Source organism: Kuraishia capsulata, genomic scaffold (genome assembly GCF_000576695.1).
Source record: "Kuraishia capsulata CBS 1993 genomic scaffold, Kuraishia_capsulata_scaffold_1, whole genome shotgun sequence".
In the NCBI taxonomy this organism is placed as follows: domain Eukaryota; kingdom Fungi; phylum Ascomycota; class Pichiomycetes; order Pichiales; family Pichiaceae; genus Kuraishia; species Kuraishia capsulata.
This window is the reverse complement of record NW_019172950.1, coordinates 1,443,189-1,458,508: the sequence shown is the minus strand read 5'-3', so window position 1 is coordinate 1,458,508 and position 15,320 is coordinate 1,443,189. Positions and strand designations below refer to the sequence as shown.

The window sequence follows — 15,320 nt, the reverse complement described above, 5'->3', positions numbered from 1 at the left end:
TACGGACATTATGGCCACCCCGCCCCAATTTATATGGGAAAATGGTCTGAGAAAGGTGGTTCCATACTATTATACTGATTCCGTCAGAACTAAGGGACGATGGGTAGGCCGAACGGTATATGACGTCTTCACCACCGAGTTCCGCAACAAGACGGAAGACTACTATGTGAGTAGAGTTAACCTTTCCATCGCGTTTCTAAAACACCATGTTACTGACAGAAGATTTTAGAGAAAGATGATTCTTGCGGGAGATTGCAAAATACGAAGAAACCCGAACCCTCGCACCAACGAGGTCATTTCTGGAGAAAGGCTCTTCAGTGAAAAGTTGAAGGAACTGGATAGCATCGAAAGACTTACACACAAGCACGAGCCGTTGGCCTATCTTGGACCGGATGCAGAAAATGGTTCTTTGGTTGATATTATACACGAAGATGAGTCGGTTTTGGTGATAAACAAGCCTTCGGGAGTGCCTATCCACCCAACTAGAGATTGGTACTATAACACACTCACAGAGATCATCAAGCTGGAGTTAGGTCACACAGCTTATCCGTGCTACAGGTTGGATAAGCTCACTTCAGGTGTTCTGATATTTGCCAAATCATCGATCACAGCCAGGCGCATCCAGAATGAAATAAGAGATCGGACCGTTCACAAGGAGTACATAGCCCGAGTGGGTGGAAAGTTTCCAGATGCTATTTTATGCGAGGACCCAATAGTGGTTTATGAAACAGTCAAAGGGTACACTCATGGAGCTTCTGAAGCAAAAGAAGCAAAAACCAGGTTTGAACGGGTTTCGTTCAATGAACAATTGAATCAGAGCATAGTGAAATGCATACCTTTAACTGGACGGACTCACCAAATTCGTATCCACTTGCGTGATCTCGGCTATCCAATAGTCAACGATCCTTTATACAGTTCCAAAGGCTTGATGGACAAAAAAATAGAGAGGTCCGAGTCCGAGTTCGAGAAGCTTGCTGGTCAAGCCAAGATTAACAGGGAAAGCCTCTTCCGAGGACGTTGCGAAGAGTGCAGTCAACAGCTGTATAAAGACCCGTCAGTTGAGGAAATGATATTATGGCTCCATGCCAGACGCTGGGAGTCTAATTCCTTGGGTATCGCTTATGAGGCGCCTTACCCTGCTTGGGCGAGCTTCTAGACTTTGGGGCAGATGGTGGTTTCAATGCGGGCATTCCAGCTGCGACTGCTCTTCTGTTAATTGCTTTCCAATTTGGGTTAACATCATTTTTTTCGAAGTGCCGATTCATTTTGTAACTCCACGTTTTGTCTAGGGTCATTTGGACAGCCTTGGTGAGAGATTCGCGCACCTGACTTATTGCACGAGGATTGGGAGCTATCGACAGTCTGACGAAGTATACGCCGTCGATTCCCTTGAGATCCGAAAATGCTTTCCAGAACAGCTTTCTGTAAAGCTGACGAGTCTTTTTTCGGTGCACTTCAAACTGAAATGGGTGTTTCAACGGGAGATTTGTTAGGCCTCTTTTCAGCTGCTTCGAGTTCAAGTAGGTGCTCGTATCAAACTGAAATACGAGTGCCGGCTTGGATTTTCGAAGGGCTCCCACAAATGAGTGTGGAGGATAATATGACATCCCAAACCAGCCACTTTCAAGGACTTTATATCCATAAAATCTTCTGACTGAAGCCATACGATACAGCACTCCGTTGATACCCTTAATGTCCGCGGAACATTGCGCAGGAGGGTTTTTTTCGGTCACTGGATTTGTAGTGGACTCAGGCGGCATCACTATTGGTTTTTTCATCTCCTGGGCAGTAATTCTGTACTTTTGAAACGAAAATTTCACCCTCGGCAGCTCTGGTGGGGACGATCTGTCTGACTCCACGCGTCTAGTGAAAGTGGGAGTTTTCAATGACTCTGTAATGGTATTGTGTAATCGAAAGTTCGAGTTCATTCGCTGTAGAACGTCGTTAGAAACATCCTGGAACTTTTTCTTCGGCACTCTGGCTGTGAGTGTAGACTGTCCCTGTAGACTAGTATTTAGACTAGCATTCAAACTGTTTCGTTTGTTCCCACTTGCTCCGCTTGACCACCTGTACAAAAGTGGAAATAAGTGCCGCACCTTTCGCAATTGAAACATATCATATAACCAGCATCACTTGGGCCTTCCGGTTATCACTTGGTGCGCAAACACCTGAAGCCTTCTAAAGCACGGTATCAGATAAGTGCTATCCGAAAATGGTCGTGTGTGGGACAATTTATTACAGCCGGCCCCTGCTCGTACTGAAACTTCAAGAGACCACAACTCGGTTGAGGTGATATGTCTGTTGTCTCACGAAAATCCGCACAACAGAGGGGACATGATTGGTGCAAGGAATAACTCCATTCACCATATTCCCCCTCCTCTTCCCAGTCGACCGGATGGAATATTGCCTACAGCACTGGCTAACAACAATGTGTCAAACTACGGTCTCCCCAAGAAGCGAGTCTGGGTGAAGCGGCCCACTGGTACCGCCACCACGCTAGTGGTATCTTCTACCGATATCGTTGACGATTTGAAATCGATGGTCATAAATAAATTCCCCAATTCTCTGGGGAGGTACTATGATCCTGCTGATTTGGTGTTGAAACTTGAACTCCCCTCCACCTTCTCCCTGAACTCCAACTCGCATTTCCAGAACAGGAGTTCTTCTCCAAGCTCCCACGTCATGATGGGGAAGATGAATAGGCTCAAGGAAAATCTAAAGAGCGGAATTGAGACAAAAGGACCGGTTTCGCCGATTCCCATCAGTGCTTCCAGGTCAACTCTGCTCAAGTCAGCATCAGCACACGATCTACAGCGCGTGAATACAGACAATTTGGTGGAAAGACAGGCTTCACGGGGAAGCATATCTCCAGCTCCTGTGATTTTAACGTTGGAACCAGACGTTCTTGTATGGAAGATTCTTGACCACTATTTTCCGCAAGGAATGCAGATGGGTGATTCCTTTATAATAGAGAGCCCCTATCATCCCTCTGGAGAAAGACCAGGTGCGGTAGGTAATCAGTCGGAGCAGCTGGGGTCTGGTCAGACGATCCCCACTATTTTGTCCATACCAAACGATGGACAACGGGGTTCTCTAAGTGGTGACTCTGTGAGCGTGACTTCTGGATCGTTTCCAACTGACCAACGCGCTCTAAGTCCGAATTCGAACTCACATCCTACACCTGGCAAGCGTCAAGGAATTCACAGAAAGACCCAATCAACGCCGCAGTCCCCTTCCTCTACAGCCATCTTGTTGGTTCCCAAGTCCAAGGGTGGAGCCACACCGGTTGAGAACGAAAAGGCCAGGAGACATTCCTCGGCGGAGGACTTGAAAGGCCCCGTCTCTAGGGATATGGCAGCGCCAATTAATAAGCCGAATGATGCCAATGTGCTACTGAAAAGACTGCCGGGAATATCAGAAGGTGCGGAGAGTGTGAAGGAAATCAGCGCTGATGTTGCCCCTCCCTCTGCCCTAACAGATGCCACTACACTATCTGCAGCGAAGGCAGCTGCAAAGGCGAAGCCTAAACCGCCAAAGAAGAAGATAGGGGCTGGTCCAGTGAAACGGAAAACTGCCCTTGAAAAAGTGCTGCCCCATATCAATGTGCTCGTGGTTGAAGATAACAAAATCAACCAGAAAATCATGGCAAAATACCTTAACGTCTGCAAAGTGAACTACAAACTTGCCAGTACCGGTAGAGAAGCCATTGAGATGTGGCGCGAAGGTGGGTTCCATCTGGTATTTATGGACATTCAACTGCCGGTGATGTCAGGAATTGAAGTTACCCAGGAGATCCGTCGTTTGGAGAAGTTGAACAGCATCGGTGTGTTTGCCAACTCCTCAATTGAAACAGAGCACAAGACTATAGAATCGAAGGATAAACTGGAATTATCGATTTTCAGATCTCCCGTGATCATCGTGGCTTTGACTGCCAGTACCTCCCAGATGGACAGGGAAAACGCTCTTGCCGCTGGTTGTAACGACTTTTTGACTAAACCCGTTCAGTTGAACTGGCTCAGGAACAAGATCACGGAATGGGGATGCATGCAAGCGCTAATTGACTTTGATCACTTCAGAAATGACAATTGAGCCAGGCTCTGGTATGGATGTTTCTTCATTTGCTATATTGTTTGTTTCTGCTTGATATTTTTGTTTGCTGAATACCTTTTTCTGTGGCAGTTCCATTTTTCATTCTATATATGTCTTCTTAGAAAGGGTTGTAAGCGAATTTTGGGATCCTTGTGATGATGATGATGATGATGACGATGATGATAACTGTAGTAGATAACTATATTATTTGCTTTGATCAATATATCTAGTCGATTTTTTTTGTTTTTTTAACTGCTCACTCCTGCATGCATAATGAGTATGCGCGTCAAGGGAGTACATGCAACGTGCATTTAATTTTCACTTTTGGAAGAAATCACGAAATCATAAGAATTTCCTACTTATCAATGGCCCAGAATTGGACTTTCCTAGGGATGAGTTTTAATACTACAAAAAATGTATGGAATATAATTCATGTCTTATTTACCATTTTACGTAATCTCTTTCCGCAATCCTGAATACACGGACTCTTCCTGATTTCAGATCCGAGAGCCTATGGCTGCTTGCCCTTACCTTACCATAATCATCTTGCTCAATCACCCTAAACTTTCCCTTGCTCGAGTCATATTCAGATATGACTGCTGCAAATACTGAGCTATACCCTAGTTCGTAGGAATGCTTCTGCAGCTTTTTTCTTGACTCGAATTTTCCCTTGGAGACGCAGAAGATGTCGCCTGGTCTTGGGTCATCCAACGTAGAGATGTCTGTGTTGTTATTGTTCGAATAGACAGTCACACCAAAAGTGCGGTTTCCCACTGGAGGAAGAGCTTTGGGGAGCTTTGACAATACCCAGATGACCAGTTTGGCTTCGAGGACATGGCCCAATACCCCAGAGGCCAGCTCAAATGCCGGATATCCTTGGGTGCGGGAATATCCACGAACGCGCTCTTTATCAAAAGCTGGTGCAGGAATGGAAATCTGTCTCAAGGCGACAGTCCCGTGAGGGTCAGACTTCTCGTAGCTCACCTCAATCAATTCTTGAGAGTAGTTCTGATGGAGAACATAGTAATCGGTCACCACAAACACCTTACCAGCCCTCTTTGGGACCTCCAAAGTTTCAACATCAACGTACACGTCCTTGCCAATTCTTGGCTCAAACTCTGGTGGGATTTGTTGGTGCAACCACCATGTGCCTGACAATGACGTTTTCGCAACAGAACGTGACGCAGGAGTGTCAAATGTCGCCGAGGGGGCCACAGGAGCAGCTGGTGGAGCGGAGGTTGGAGACGAGTACACTTGAGGCACCGGAGCTACATTAGCGATTGGTGGAGGTGGAGGTGGGGGATGTGGGAGACCAGCAGAAGAACCACCAGTTGAAGTTCTGGGAATTGGAGGAACATGAGAAACATGAGGAGCAGCAGGAACAGATGGAACAGCTGGAGCTGGCGCTGGAGGCGGAACAGCAGGAAGAACAGGAACAACAGGTGCAGCAACGTGAGGAGCCGGAGGGGTGACAGAGCCTTCATCTGAAGAGTCCGTTTCCTCGTCATCGTCGTCGTGATCCAAGGTCTCTGCAACTGGGACTGGAGGGATCGATCTTGGAGTCTGGGGAACAGGGGGAGCAGAATGTAATGCCACGGGTGAGGTTGGAATAGGAGGCGCAGAACGTGATGCCTCTGGTGAGGTGGGAATGGGAGGGGCGGATCCTAACGCAGGTTCTTCGGCCTCCTCAACCACGGGAGCATCAGTATCCTCATCACCTTCGTATCCTGTACTCAAGTCTTCAGTTTTAGAAGCCCTTCTTCCTGTTAGCTTGGGGCTCTGCAGGATCGGAACTGGCGGTATGGACCGGGATGATGATGAGTGTTTGCTGTCAGACCTTCTATGAGAGGGAGAGACGGCTGATGTAAGTGTGACAGGAACCTCGTCATCAGAGTGAAGCTGAGAAAGATCAAAGGAGTCATCCACCTCTTTCTTCACTGACTTTGGAGATTCAGTAACCCCTTCAGCCGCGAGCGCAGCAAAGGCATGGGGAGGTCTCTCAGTAGGAACCGGCACTGGTGGTTCGTCTTCAGATTCTTCTTCACTCACTTCAGCAGGTCCTCCCAGGCTTGGTGGAAGAGTTTGCGAAATGGCGAATGGCATCACCGGAACAGGACGAGGTGCCTGTTCTGACTCTGGCTCTGGCTCCGATGCCTTCTTTGCCTTGGGTTTCGGCTTGGGGACTCCAGCCATAGGATTAGGCATGCCCATCATACCAATCATTCCCATACCTCCAGACATCTTCGCAATGCGCTCACGCAAAGCTCTTCTGCGTTCTTCGTCCTCATCCTCTTCGTCATCTTCGTCATCTTCATCATCATCGTCGTCTTCTTCAGCTTCTTCGTCCTCATCCTCAACCTCTTTTTCGTCCGCTTTCTCGCCTGTAGCGTGCTCAATAATCTCATCCTCATCACTTTCCTCGATCCCTTCAAATTCAGTTGTGGATTTACGATGGTGGCCCTTTCCCTCCTCGTGTATGGACTCTCCCAAATCAACTCTCTCCGTGTCAATGCTTGAACGAGTATGAAGTGACTCAGAGTCATCCTTCACGGACTTTTTCCTCTCTTTCTTCTTCTGCTCTTTGTCCTGTTTCCTCTTCAAAACCGCAGCCTGTCTTTCGGCCTCTTCCTGCTGACGCTTTTGAAGCATTGCGATACGCTCCTTGAGACTCAGCTTCGGACCTTCCTCTTCTTCATCCTGAGCAGGTATCGCGACAGGAGATACAGGCTGCGGCGGAACAGATGTTTCGTTTTTGATTGGTGCAGGGACACCAACGTGGTCATCGGCGTGCTTGAAACCAGGAGGAACATAGTGTGACTGCGCAATCACAGGTTTTTTGGTAAAGGCGGCCTCCTTCCGAGAATTCGAAGGCAATGGAGGTGGAGCTGAGTTCAAGTTAAAAGTGGAAATCCGATCCTTGAACGCCGATGGTGATTTTGAAGCGCTCTCTGTTACCACTTCGGGAGCACTGGGCTCGGGCAGATCATGCTGAGCTTGTTGAAACGACTCAATTGGTGACTCTTGCTCCGATTCGGGTTCTCCGGTAGAAGCAGCAGCAATCCCAGATACAGCAGCTTCAGTTTTTTCTTCAGAATCAGGCTTCACTTGAACATAATTTGTCGGGAAGATACCAGTCAGTTCTGATCCGTCCTTTGTGTAATGACCCTTGTACCAATCAGCATTCATGACCTGATCAACTACAATAATATCACCCGCCACAAATGGCAAATCACCCTGCACATCTGACGCATACGTAAATGCAGCAACAACCTCGAATGGGGCAGTCAAACTCGTCATTGCGGGAGCCTCGGGGTAATGACGGAAGTGCTAGACAGTGGAATCCTTCGAACCTTCCTCAGAATATTCGGGTTCGCGCCTGTTGTTCAATCAATCCAATTGTACTAAAAACCAGCTCCCTTAACTCGAATAGGGAAGTAGGAAGAGAGGTGTACGTAAGGTTATATGTTGGTATTGCGGTAGAGGCTCAGATGCCAGAGCCCCGTGTATGACCTTGGGATTATATAAGCACTTTGAGCAGGGCACTTATGCGGTGTTCTCACCAGTTCTCGAACGAAAAAAATTAATAGTATGTACTTATTCATTATTGGTGCACTATCTCTGTAAATCGCATATGCAAGTCTTCTCCGTCTTGGAGGAGTATAAAATTGCCCACTGTGTGCCTCTTGAAGCCTCCTTCGATAGAGCAGCATACATGTTGGTGATGTAGCTGCGCGGAGTCAAACTCGATGCTCCCCCCACTTTTCTCTTCCATTCCTCTGGTTGGTCCAACGAGGTGATCGCGATCATTTCTAAAACTTCGTCCCTAGCGTCTATGCTGAATACAGGGGCGGACGATAAATCTATCATCAGTTTGTTAGATGCAAGTCGGGAACTGTCGGCCAAAACCCAACTTTCCTTCTTGTTTCTTTTCTTGTTGGCTCGGGTTGCATCATTAGGTACCACAATAACCCTGCGTTCATTTTTCAATTCAAGACTCAACGCATTCATGTTATCGGACATTGTTTCCGTCAGATGGTTGTCATGTTCGTTTTCGCTGTCTCCAGTCTTGGTGACTCCTTCATCACCAATAGGAACACCAAACCCGTCTCTAGCCCTGATCTCTGTTTTCAAAATTTGCAGTAGTTCATCCATATCAACATCAATATCAGTTTGTGAATCAAGGTTCTTCAGTCTGAGCGGTTTGTACTTTCCTTTGGAACCCGCGGCCACCGCACCAGATAGTTGCTTGATGATGACAATCCAATTGGCACCATCAGTCTGAGCATGGCTTATGACGTCCTCGGTCGTAAAGCAATTGCGCAGAATATCAGCACTGATATCGCAAGACCATAATCTCGTTATGATTTCAACACCAGCGGAACGGAGGATCGATCCTGTGAAGCATGTAACCAAAACATCGCATCTTGTAGGAACCCATTTGACTTTGGAAACATTATCCTTCAAAAATTTTGCTTTCTTTTTGGAAGAAGCGTGCTTGGCAACAAACATTGACTGATATCTACTCATTGTAGCAAACAGAAAGTCCCATGCAAGTCTAAATCCAACAGCATGAGGCAATGATGAAGACGTCTTATGCCTGGATAGTGAAGAAATCAGATTGTCATATCGACCACCAGCGGCAATGATGTTTTTGAACTTGTCTTCATAAACAGCCTTGAACATCATCTGCTTCTCATAAAAACCTGAATTGTAACTACTGAATGGAGATATCAACACAGTAGTAGTAACTCCAAGAGGACTGAGATACCCAATAACTTTGGCAAGGTATTTCAAGCACTCATCGACGTTCGCAATGTACGGACTGTCTGTCATCAGTTTGTGTAGCTTCAAACGAGCCTCCTCTATAGGCAGATTGAAATCAAACTGCTCCAGGTCATTAAGAACCGTAGACATGACATTCAGATCAGTCTTCAAGATCGATCTCACCTCTTTCATGGTCTTTCCATAACCAACCTCGGACAGTACTGCCGCAACTTTGACTATTTGCGCGGTTTCTATCCCACAAAACTCCAAAATCGCCTCCAGCATACCACAATGGTTAATCACAAAACTCGCATTGGAAGAACTGAAAAATGGAAAAATTGAGATGATCTCATCGGCGACCTTGATACACTCGGCATCATAAAGAGCAGAATCGCTAGAGTCTCTTGTCACGATATCAAAGTCAATCTCGCGAAACCTCTCAGGCCCAGATCCTTCATCTTTGTCATTCGCTCTATATACATAATCGCAACAGAAAAGCTTCTGCACAGGTGGTAACTTTCTTCCGAGTGACCTTGCAAAGGGTAAGGTCAAGTCATATGGCAACTGAAGAATCGAACCAGTCCGGTCCAGTAAGTCGTATACCTGATACTCGGAATTGTACAGCGGAGACTTAGGAAACACAACTGGCCGTTCCATAGATTCGATTGCACCATGACGTTTGAAGATCTTATTGATTTCCTGGATCATCTTTGTGTATAGAAGGTACTCGGATGTAGTGAACTCCTTTCCTCGTCCAAAAAGAAGGTCTCTAGCAAAACTGTAAGGCTGAGCAAAAAGGGTGTTTCTAGCCTGGTGATGCCATGCCGACGATGGGTCTGCCAAAGCATTCAAAGCCTCTTTCATCAAATGGTCTTGCTGTTGGATTCTCACCAAACCTGATTGAAGTAGCTCTTGAGCAGAGGGTCTCTGGTCAGGATCGTGGTCCAGTAGAGACCTTATGATTTTCTTCTCTGTCTGAAGACGACTTGAGTCGAAGTCACCCGGAAATATGACAGCCAGAGATCTCAAATTCTTTAAAACCGAATATCTCTCCATTCCTGTGTTTAAAGCATAAACCATCTCAAAAAAGATGACACCAAGAGAGTATAAATCAACCTTCTCGTTGTAAGATCCATTTCCAGTCAAAACTTCTGCTGCAACATACATTGTTGTACCAATATCAGAAGTTAGGTCCTCTGTACTCATCGTCTGATTTAGCTTTCTTGCCGAATTCTCAAAAGAAAGATTATGAACATTCTTAGCCAGACCGAAGTCACCAACTTTCACGTTTTGCTGTTCGTCGATAAAAATGTTCATGGGTTTCAAATCTCGATGAATGATACCTTGTGAGTGGATGTGACTTAGAGCTTCCAGTATTTGCCTTAAAATTCTCCAGTAATCATCAGGATAGCCTGGAAGACCCTGTTTGATCAAATCGTATAGCGTACGATTCTCACAGTACTCCATCTGGATGAAAAGGGTACTCTTTTGCCTTGTGGCGGTAACAGACTGGCGTCTCGTCCTGTTTTTTTTCACCATTGGAGAAGCAGGAACATCAGAATCTGATCCAAAAGTAAACGCAGTAGAGATTTCCTCTTCGTCGCAATCAGACTCGTCGTCAGAAAACCCAAACTCAATTGCTGGCTGCGCTGATGTAGAGATGAAATCTACATAACTATGGCTGTGGGATCTGTTGGCACCAGACAAATAGCCAGTATCCTCATCATATTCCTCCGATTCCTCTGATTCCTCTGATTCTTCTGATTCTTCTGATTCTTCTGATGATGACTCTGACTTACGGGTCATTGAGGAGTGGTAGTCTTCTTCCAGCCAGGCTGCAAAGTATCTCACAACATACTGATGATTAAGACGGGCCAAGAGCATCACTTCATTCAAAATGGAAGACAGTTTGTCCTCAGTATGACGAATCTTCTTGATAGCGTAGAATCTGCCATCAAGCTTGTTTCTGGCTTTTACAACCTCACCAAACCCACCTTTGCCCAATATACCCACCTCCTCGAAGTCTTGTGCATACCTTGAGTAATATCTCTGTCTTGGCAAATCAAACGCAAATCTCTCACCATTCTGTGATCTTGAGTTGTCGAGAATTGTGGCAGAAGTAACCGTATCTCTGCTTATTCCTAAATCGGTCTGATTGGAAAATCCAGAAACTGCACCCGTTTTATGTGATTGACTAGAAGAGTGACCAGATAAATAGGACAAGGGCCCATCGGACATATTCGTCCTGAGAAACTTTGACGGCAGAAGTCCCAACGGATCGCTTCTTTTTTTGGTTTTCGTAATGAAGATTGCACAAAGAAATTCCCGCAGACTATCATCGAGCAGTGTAAAATTTGTCAGAAAATCTTCAGGGGACGCATACTCAGATGTGATGTCAAGGCCCGCAACCATCTGGACAAAAGTGACTCCCAAATCCCACACATCTGTTTTTCTCTGTGGCTTTGGTGCCTTGTTATCCGATGATACAATTCTTTCGGGGGCAGGCCATACGTTGCATATCATGGGAGCCTCATCCGACTCAGAGTTGGGATGATCTGCAAACATATCCAAGATGGTATAGGCATAACTTAATCCCAACAGTTTCACCCGTGGTGGATTAACTGCATCTCGACTGTATACGTAAATAGCATCTGGGTTCAAACATTTGTGAATGTAGCCCTTTTTGTGCACAAACTCCAAGCTCTCCAAAAGTTGTATGGTCCATTCCCTAGCGGTAGCAAGACTCGCATACTTCACTGTAGACAGTAGATCGTTCAAGGTGCCCATATCACAAACCTCAGACAGTATGCGAATTCTCCATGCTCCGCTGGTATCAACGTCTTTTCTGGATTTCTTCTTCGCAGCACTGCTCTCCATCATTATATGCGGATCTGTGAAAATATGCTCAATCTGTGTAGCATAGACTGAGGCCACAAACTCACTTCTTAGATCACACACAGACTGAAGCTCGCGTTCCAAATAATGGAGACTTTTCTTGCCTTGATTGGTCTGCCAGAAAGGATTTGTGAGCTGGACTTCGGTCAGAAGGTAATGAATTGTATTTCCCTGATTCTCCTGATCCGAGATGATTTGATATAAGGGAGAGCACTCGGGTATATAGGGCTTTACCAGATACTGAGCCGAACATTCCTTGAGTACACCCGAGGGCGTTACGGGGACCAGTCCAGTGACTGCCCTGAACTTGAAGGAGATATTGGTTGAAGGAGCATCCAATCTAGACGTAATGAACCTGTCAAAGATAACGTGATCGGATCCTTCAGGAATATAGCTGGCATCATCAAGGCCTGAATTCGTTCTCAGAATCTTACGAGGGGTTCCATTCAACTCCTGAGGCGGACTATCGTCAGCGTCAGATAGAGAAAAGTTCCTTCTTTGTTTCTCCTGCTCAAGCATTCTGTCGAATAGCTCTTGTTCTCTCTGCCTCTCGCGATCCATCTCTTCCTGCTTCATCTTCTGGGTACGCTCCAAGTCCTCTCTCTGTTTTTCGAGTCTCTTGATGCGTTCTTCCTCAAGCGACTCGCTCTTGGCATTGGTCTGGAACATGTCCAGATGGTCCTGTACGATGGAGGCCACTTCAAAGATCATCTCACTTCCCTTCATTTCGTTGCACTTTTTGGAAACCAAGTCCATCATCACCTTGAGCTGCGAGTCCAAAATGTGTTTCTGGTTCGTGAACTTCACTAATGGCACCGTCTTGGGATACGTCGCTGGCAGTTGGACATCCAACGTCAAGGACAAAATAGGCCCCTTTTCAGATTGCGATTTCAGTGAAATCTCAAAGCTCGGAGCAGGTCTCCCGTTCCAAGCAGATGATTGCGCAGTCTTGTCTTTGAAGTCATCCATGTAGATGGCCTCCAGAGCATTGAACTCATCCTGTTGGATCTGCTGGTAATCTGCCATTGTGGCTGCTATGTATTGTTGTTTTCGTACGTTCGTGGGTTATTTGATGGCTGAGGACAAGTGAATATAATATCAGTGTGATTTGTCCCGAGTGTAAACTGATTCTCTTGTTAGTCTTCCGAGGCTTGGCTGCTTGTTAAGGCCATACTCACACTGAGCGTTCCCGCTTAAAACCCCATAATTGATAATGAACCGTAAATGGCAAAACAAACTGGATGGTGTCAATGAAAAACAACGGTTGAAAAATAAAATAAATCAAAATATAATAGAAATAGCGCGAGTTCTTAGTAGAAAAAAGAATCAAATAGCTTCAAGAGATCTAAACAAGACTCAAAAAAAAGATGCAGTAATGGCACGATGCGATGCCCTTTTGGCTCACCACACACTATGACACATAATGTACTTTTAATCGGTGACTCACACTCTCTCCAGAGTTGTTCTTTGTTTTGAACAAGTATTTAAATGCCTCAAGTCAAGCACATTGAGCCTGGGCCAAATACTATACGATTACTGCTGACAACAGATAATCATGTTGGCTACAACGAGACAGACGCGATCAGAGGCGATGACAGCTGGAAGACGTTTGAGGAGATCATGTATGTGGCAAAAGACAGAGGCGTAAGTATGAGATATTTTGCTCAATTGGACAGCTCACTAACTGAATTGTTCAATGACAGGTAGATATGGTTGTTCAGGGTGGTGACTTGTTCCATATCAATAAGCCGTCGAAGAAGTCTCTATATCACGTTCTGCGGATTCTGCGAAGCACATGCTACAGCGATAAACCTGTTGAGCTGGAACTTCTTTCAGACCCCCTTTTGTCCATGGATAACAGGGCTTTCAATTATCCCAATTATGAGGATCCAAATATCAATGTCGGGATACCAGTGTTTGGGATTTCGGGGAACCACGATGATGCTACTGGTGACGAGCTGCTGTCGCCTATGGACATTATCTCTGTCACGGGACTTTTCAATCACTTTGGAAGAGTCGTAGAAAATGACTCGATAACCGTCTCACCTTTGCTTTTCCAAAAAGGTTATACTAAGCTTGCGCTGTATGGAATGGCCAGTGTGCGAGACGAAAGACTGTACAAAACTTTCAGAGATGGAGGCGTGAAGTTCACCACTCCAGACGTTCAACAAGATTCCTGGTTCAACATGATATGTGTTCACCAGAATCACACAGCACACTCCAACACAGCCTATCTTCCCGAGAATTTCCTGCCTTCATTTTTGGACTTCGTTCTCTGGGGTCACGAGCACCAGAGTTTGCCATATACCACGCCCAACGTTTCTGGTGGGTTCGATGTTCTCCAGGCGGGTTCGTCAATAGCCACATCACTTTCTGTGGGAGAGGCAGATCCGAAGTACACTTTTATTTTGAGCATAAAGGGAAAGGACTACTCGCTGGAGGCGATACCTTTGAAGTCGGTCAGGCCGTTCGTCATGAAAGAGGTTGCTCTTTCTACCACTGGAATACCGGCCACAACACGGGCCAAGAGTGATATCACAGATTATCTCATTAATGAGGTCAACAAACTCATTGAGAAAGCCAATAATGAATGGAAGTCCCTAAATAAAGAGGATGATGACGAAGATGACGATAACATAGGTGATCTGGAAACACCTCTGCCACTAGTCCGATTACGAGTGGAATATTCTGGTGGTTACGACGTCGAGAATCCCAGAAGATTCTCTAACAGGTTTGTGGGCCAGGTCGCGAATGTCAACGACGTTGTAACGTTCTACAGGAAAAGAACCACTGACAGAAGTTTGCTTGAGACGAAAAAGACCACTAAGAAAATATCTGATTCTGCCTCTATAGGTATAGACGAGGATGGCACGGTTGATGTATCCACACTGGTGGATAATTTCCTGGATGACCATGACTTGAATCTTCTGAACAAAGCCAAAGTTGGAGACGCAATTAGACGTTTTGTGGAGAAGGAAGACAAGTCTGTGTTGAAGGCTCTAATCGACGAGGAGATGGAGCAGGATATGAAGATATTTATTGAGCTGGATATGGAATTGGATGGTGACGAGAACAATCCACATGGACAGCAGTTGAAAGGCTCAGGAGCGGATACTCAGCAAAGTCTAGTGGCCACCAAGAAGGGATTCAAGCAGATCCTGAAGCAACTTCGAAACGAAGAAGACTCTATGGGTCAGAGCATGTCAGCTTCCAGTGCTTCAAGCGTTAAACCTGCTAAGCGAAAGACGAAGAGCAAAGCTAGTTCATCCAAATTTGTGGTTTCAGATAACTCATCTGGCGACAGCCTATCAGAAGAAGATAATGATGATCATGACGTTCCTGCGAAAGAACGAACTCCACCACCTCGAAGAGCAAAGAAGCCTGTTAGAGTTGTTGAGGTTCTAGACTCGGACTCAGATATGGATGTTGATGATTTCGATGAGAGTGCTGATGATGAGGATTTCGCGGAAGCTCCTCCAGCAAAGCCGTCTAATAGAAGAAGCCGTAAAGTGAACGGCAAGTGAAGTGTTTAGCAGTTGACCACAACTTGCATGTTTTGTATGCTAATGATA

The 15,320-nt window shown here is 45.8% G+C and overlaps 6 protein-coding genes across 6 annotated transcripts; 3 read left to right on the top strand and 3 right to left on the bottom strand.

Annotated features, from left to right (window-relative positions):
• Positions 1 to 10: 10 nt before the first annotated feature.
• On the top strand, positions 11 to 229 carry KUCA_T00000792001 (uncharacterized protein; the record flags this gene model as incomplete). The annotated part of the gene is made up of 1 exon (XM_022605365.1): positions 11 to 229. The coding sequence occupies one exon, from the start codon at positions 11 to 13 to the stop codon at positions 227 to 229; it is 219 nt and encodes a 72-aa protein (XP_022456840.1).
• Positions 230 to 1,100: 871 nt separating this feature from the next.
• KUCA_T00000791001 (uncharacterized protein) lies at positions 1,101 to 2,114 on the bottom strand (the record flags this gene model as incomplete). The annotated part of the gene is made up of 1 exon (XM_022605364.1): positions 1,101 to 2,114. One exon carries the CDS (start codon positions 2,112 to 2,114, stop codon positions 1,101 to 1,103), a length of 1,014 nt encoding a protein of 337 aa, XP_022456839.1.
• Positions 2,115 to 2,334: 220 nt separating this feature from the next.
• KUCA_T00000790001 (uncharacterized protein) lies at positions 2,335 to 4,089 on the top strand (the record flags this gene model as incomplete). The annotated part of the gene is made up of 1 exon (XM_022605362.1): positions 2,335 to 4,089. The coding sequence occupies one exon, from the start codon at positions 2,335 to 2,337 to the stop codon at positions 4,087 to 4,089; it is 1,755 nt and encodes a 584-aa protein (XP_022456838.1).
• Positions 4,090 to 4,530: 441 nt separating this feature from the next.
• On the bottom strand, positions 4,531 to 7,386 carry KUCA_T00000789001 (uncharacterized protein; the record flags this gene model as incomplete). The annotated part of the gene is made up of 1 exon (XM_022605361.1): positions 4,531 to 7,386. One exon carries the CDS (start codon positions 7,384 to 7,386, stop codon positions 4,531 to 4,533), a length of 2,856 nt encoding a protein of 951 aa, XP_022456837.1.
• A 315-nt stretch (positions 7,387 to 7,701) lies between these two features.
• KUCA_T00000788001 (uncharacterized protein) lies at positions 7,702 to 12,774 on the bottom strand (the record flags this gene model as incomplete). The annotated part of the gene is made up of 1 exon (XM_022605360.1): positions 7,702 to 12,774. One exon carries the CDS (start codon positions 12,772 to 12,774, stop codon positions 7,702 to 7,704), a length of 5,073 nt encoding a protein of 1,690 aa, XP_022456836.1.
• A 462-nt stretch (positions 12,775 to 13,236) lies between these two features.
• KUCA_T00000787001 (uncharacterized protein) lies at positions 13,237 to 15,272 on the top strand (the record flags this gene model as incomplete). Its single annotated transcript, XM_022605359.1, has 2 exons — positions 13,237 to 13,392; positions 13,452 to 15,272. The coding sequence occupies 2 exons, from the start codon at positions 13,237 to 13,239 to the stop codon at positions 15,270 to 15,272; spliced, it is 1,977 nt and encodes a 658-aa protein (XP_022456835.1).
• Positions 15,273 to 15,320: the final 48 nt, after the last annotated feature.